Source organism: Xiphias gladius, chromosome 24 (assembly GCF_016859285.1).
Source record: "Xiphias gladius isolate SHS-SW01 ecotype Sanya breed wild chromosome 24, ASM1685928v1, whole genome shotgun sequence".
Taxonomy (NCBI): Eukaryota; Metazoa; Chordata; class Actinopteri; order Istiophoriformes; family Xiphiidae; genus Xiphias; species Xiphias gladius.
Genome location: NC_053423.1, coordinates 13,952,215 through 13,957,503, shown reverse-complemented (window position 1 = coordinate 13,957,503; position 5,289 = coordinate 13,952,215). Strand labels below are relative to the sequence as shown.

Sequence of the window (5,289 nt, the reverse complement as noted above, 5' to 3'; positions counted from 1 at the left end):
ACAACATCCAGAGACCAGTTGATTTCCACCTACATTATCTGGGCCATCCGTATTGATTTGTGCTGCCTAATGTCGCCCCCATGTGGGAACAAGTGTTGTAGCAAATGTCAGCCAATGAACACTTAAAAGATGTCACTTGGCCGAAGGGAGACAACCGTTGGCATTAAGGTGCATATCATGAGCCTGTAGTATCAGGGCATGTGATTACCTTTACAGGTCTTTAAGTTCAAAACTAATCCCTTTAATTCTGTATTTCCACAGTACAGTAGCCCACGTCCTCGGGCATGAGACAAAGAATATTGATTTCTTAATGTACTCTGTAAATCCTCTGTCAATTACGAGCGACTTAACGACTGTCTCTACTCTGTCCCACGGTTTATAAAGGAGCAGTCCCTTCGACATTGTAAACTCATTCAGTACTTATTGGATATACTGCACTATGATTATACTCGAAAGCTAAAAACATTGGTCATTCTCTAACGCCGTCTACTGTCTACTGTTAAGAAACATGTCCCCCTATTAATGATGCAGCACCCCTTTGGACCAATCAAGGACACCAATTCAGTTTTTTCCTTGAGTGATGGGAAAAATATCTTCAAGAGAAAATCTAACAGGATAAGCTTACATGGCAACCTTTCATTTAACTTCCTATATCTACCACCTTAGGGATAATCAGCTTCATTTTGTGAATGCCAGATTGGGAGCCATTCATTTCATTTATGTTGTTTTTTTTTAAATCAAAAATGAGATATCATGTGTAAAAAGAGCACAAATGAATGAAGATAGTCCAAATCAGAGGATCACAACTATAATTTTATTAGCAATAATAGGTAGTTGTATCAAAATGAGTAAGTTTTTTATTTCTGATGATATTGTTTGTACTCATGACTAAACCCAACGTGGGTGCAGCATCAACATTTTGTATGATTCCATGTACTGGTATTCCACCACATGCAATGGTCATCTGCTAATGGCAAATGTAATACCATCCTACTGGACAACTCGTGAGTTGTCATGAATGGATAGTTTTAGCACTGCGACCGAATTATTTGACCAGGATTTTTAAACAGTGGGTACTTTCAATGTCAGTTTTACTAATCCCGACCATACGTTTGTGTTCTCAACCCTGCTGTTTGGCAGTGAGCATCTGTTTGCTTGTAAGCATGCTGATCTAAAGACAAAGTACTGCGCTTAGTATGATACAGAAGAATCTGATGCCAAATTTCAGTTGATTGCAATACGTGGCCAAAATGTTGGTTTCAGTTAACTCTAACCTGGACTGCTAAACCAGCATTATAGTATGTGAATAAATGATCAATGATCTTTAGTGCGAGAAGAGTTTTACATTGTGCATACTGTAAATACAAATCTAAAACGAGTAGTGGTATTCAATAATGCAACTGTGGCAAACAGTGGTTCTGCTAAACCGTTGCCCTGAATCACAAGATTTACAAGTCTGAAGACAGAAAATATGAGCAGAAAATACACAATTTCTTGTGTTTGAACCTCATACAACAGGGAGAATAGTTATTGTTGGATTTCACCATGGCAGTGAGACATCAAAACAATACTTCTTCATCGAAATATCCATAGGCAGACTTAATGGATACAAATAGGCCTGGCATTTTTCTTCAGTATGAGTGCATGTGAATAATCACTATATAACACAACAATCATAGAAAACCGAACATCTGATTCCCTTTTATTACTCTGAAGAAAAGAACAATTCCGTAAGAAATTCAGAAAAGTACGGGACCCTAACAATGTTTATCCTGATTTAAAGCCCCTATGTGTAGAATTCCTTTGTGTATATGGCATGTGTGAAGTTACTCTGATGGCATGTTTCTCTTTGTAGAAATATAAGACAATTGCTGTGAAAATCTGTAGGCATCTTGGGGTCTTTTTTGGTACAGTCGCTATGGGTTGCAAAAGTTTTCAAATCCTACACATAGGAGCTCTAGGCTCCGCAAAAATAAATAAACAATATAAGATGACATAACACACATATTAAGATTCACGTCATATGGGGAGAACTCTCAGGATATCCTGGAAACATTGGACAGCACCCTTTTCAGTTAAACTTAGATTTCAATCATCAAAAATAACAATACTTTAGAGGGCTTCCTCATAGCTTATTTGTTGATCCAGTGGTAAAAACAAATACCTCACACCAAAAGATGTAAAACCGGAATTTTTGTTTTTATTTCAACATACCGAGCCTAAACCTATGCATCCCATTTAAAGTGCAATTGAAGTCCAAGTTTTATCTTGTGCAGAAATGGGCGAATGCATCGCTCTTTTGTTGTTGTTGTCGTCGTCATTTGTGACTGATTTAAATTTAGTTTTTCAGGGTACTCAGCACACAAGGGCCTGTCACACCCTGCCAAGTATAAGAGAGTCTGCTGATGGAGGAGAGGCTATCTGCCACCTCTTCGTTGGACAACAATGGTCCCTGCCACAATGTCATACACAGTCCTGTTGTGCTGGAAGAAGAGGAGAGTGATGAAGACGGGAAAGAGGAAGGCAATGGAGAAGTTCTTGTTCAACGCCCGCACTGCAGAGCTGAGAGAGTCAAGACAAAGGAGACACGACAAAATAAGAGTTTGGAGAAGCCCCACATTGATGCTGTACAGACACCACAATAGATTTTAACTTGGAAAATCAAATGATCATTTTAAGGGCAAGTTATCAAGTAAAGTGCATTCTTCTAAATGTTACACTCATGGTACGTTTATCTAAACACGGTGTACTCATATGCCGTTAAAACGAATACTTTGTTTCTTCTTCCCATGCAAACAGTAACTTATACCGTATGTGATCACTCACGCAGAGAGGGAAACATTAGATGCTGGGACCACAAAGACTCGGTTGGGTCGGACCAGAGTGGATGTGTCACATGTCACCACCCGCAAGCCAAGCAGGAACTTCCCTGGAGTGGCACCACCGCCTCCCCAAATACAGATTATCTGATAGGACAACATGGACAAAAGTCAAACAACAACCAGGTAGACTCCTGACCTTGTTATCAAAATGTATTATACAACACAGGGATTGAAAAGCAAGACATTCGTTTTCAGGTTTAAGGTCAAAAGCATGGAAGGAAACATGCCAGATGGCATTAGTCCGCGCAGAGGTGCCCCAATGTCCCAGTGCTGGTTCCCACCTGGGAAAACAAGCCACTGATGCAGAAGTCAAACAGGAGACCTGATGCATGACTTAATCTCAGGCAACTATGAATGCAACGTTGCATCACTGTCCTGGGAAACAACGTTGTGTTGTCGATGAACTCTGACTCTGCCTGACTCTTCGCATTAAACAAGAGCATGTGGAAATGAGTCAGCTCGAGAACAAATGTGAACGGACAAATGGGGAATGTATATTTGGACTGAGTTTTTGCTTTAATTACAAATTAACATTGTGTCTTAAAAAGTCATCTGGCTCTGCTCAGCTGGGAAAACAAATAAGGGTAGTATTAAAGTGTTGGTCCGCTCCCAGATTTTTTTCCATCACTCACATCCCCTCCCTGTGACTATATGTTGTATATGGATCAATGTGAAATTATGCCTCGGCAATATATTAACAAATTAATCAAATATCAAGTTTCATGTTTACATTTTTTGTCTAAATTAACAATACAAAACATTTACTAAGTTTGATTTCTTGCCAGCTGATATGTCGAAGGCTTCCAATGTAATGGACATGAATCACACAGTTTGATTCGATTTTTCAATAGCTAAAAGGCTGTATATTATTTAACTGCCATTATCGAGGCAGTGTGAAATGTGACCCACCTCATAGACACACACTAGCACCCTGTAGACCAGAGCCACAGCCATCATCCTCTGCAGGTCCTCCATGGAAGTGTTCTCATCTATCTCCTCCACAATGAAGTGGGTAATGAATCTGGCAATGTCCCTTTAAAGAGGAGAGAGAGTTCTGCCTGTGTGAGGATGGATCTCTGGCATGGCGAAAACAGCTCGGCATTAAAGCAGTGATGTAAAAAAACTCCTCGGTCAAGCAAGCTGTCTGTATTGCGTTACCGACCCGCAGTTACACCACTGCCGGCTGAGCATGAGAAAACCCGAAGTACGGGGAGTGTTCACAGACACACTGAAATGGTCCATTTGAATTTTTCTTTTTCTTTTTTTTTTAACGCCCCGTTCAGGCTCGGCTTTTCATGTCTCCGTGTGTCTATCCTTCTAGTTCAAAAGTTCTGTTTCCATGAACACCGCTTTAGAGCTGTACTCACTTCATCCCGCTCAGGTGCATGATCCACAGCACAATGGTGGCCTTCACACAGAACAGGATAAAGAAGTCCACTGTCTCTGCCAGGAACCTCTGGACAGGAGAAGGGATGGTGTATTCTCGTCCTTTGAAGCAAATGAAAAGTGAACTGAGTGTGGCTTTTTTTTTTTTTTTTTTCCCATATTCTGCATTAGCCTAAGGTGTAAACTCAGATAAATAATCTGAGCGGTTACTGCAGGTCTGCTGAAAGTTAGCAAAAGGCTCCCTGATGACTGAGAGAGACCTTGTAACGACTCTAAGCATATAAGCTTGTTTCGACAGAGCCATATACTTAACCCCGCTTCCCAACAGCCTCATGACCCGGCTTATACAAAATAAAGCCCACGCCTCACCGGAGGCTGAACAATATTTCGGACGAGGTAGGCCGTTGACTTCCTTCGGCGGCTCACTGTCAAACGGAGGCATTAACTTACCCGCCTGAGGGGGGTTCCCATTCTGCTGCTGGGCTGTCCGGGCATCCGTAGCTAGGGCCGGGGTCGCGGCTGAGCTCCGCTCGGTCTGAGCGCCACCGGGACGAGCGGAGGAGGCGGGGAACCTGAGGGGATGCGGATAGCTGTACCAGCTTCCCGCGTCGACCGCCCGCTGTCCACCGACGGAGGTCGAGGCAGGTGGACCTGGTGTCTGTGCACCTGTCCCCGGCGCGGGGAAACTGCACGGCGGAGGAAAGGACAGGGCCGACAGGGCCACCCAGCTCTGCCAGTTGGCATACCCCCAGTAATACTGCCACATCCACTGCTGCAGCTTCGCGCAATATTCCGTTGTTACAGTCGTTTGCGGCTGCTCTGCGCAACTTTCGGGGCCGTCACGGCGGTCGCCACTCGTCGTGGTCGCAAACATGTTTGACCCACCTCACAGGCTCAAGTAATTTGGCATGGAAATCTTTTTGGACGTATTTTCCCAGTCACTTAATCCCTCCTTCCCTCCTTCCCTCAGACAGTGAGCTCCTCGCTCGCTCCAAGCACAGCGCCGGCTAAGTGTCTTCGT

At 43.1% G+C, this 5,289-nt stretch overlaps 1 protein-coding gene across 1 annotated transcript; it reads right to left on the bottom strand.

Moving 5' to 3' along the window:
* Positions 1–2,180: 2,180 nt before the first annotated feature.
* On the bottom strand, positions 2,181–5,289 carry fam8a1a (family with sequence similarity 8 member A1a). The gene is made up of 5 exons (XM_040120977.1): positions 4,719–5,289; positions 4,250–4,370; positions 3,792–3,915; positions 2,827–2,966; positions 2,181–2,562 (listed from the first exon to the last, which is right to left on the bottom strand). Exons 1-5 carry the CDS (start codon positions 5,140–5,142, stop codon positions 2,418–2,420), a joined length of 954 nt encoding a protein of 317 aa, XP_039976911.1. The 5' UTR covers positions 5,143–5,289; the 3' UTR covers positions 2,181–2,417.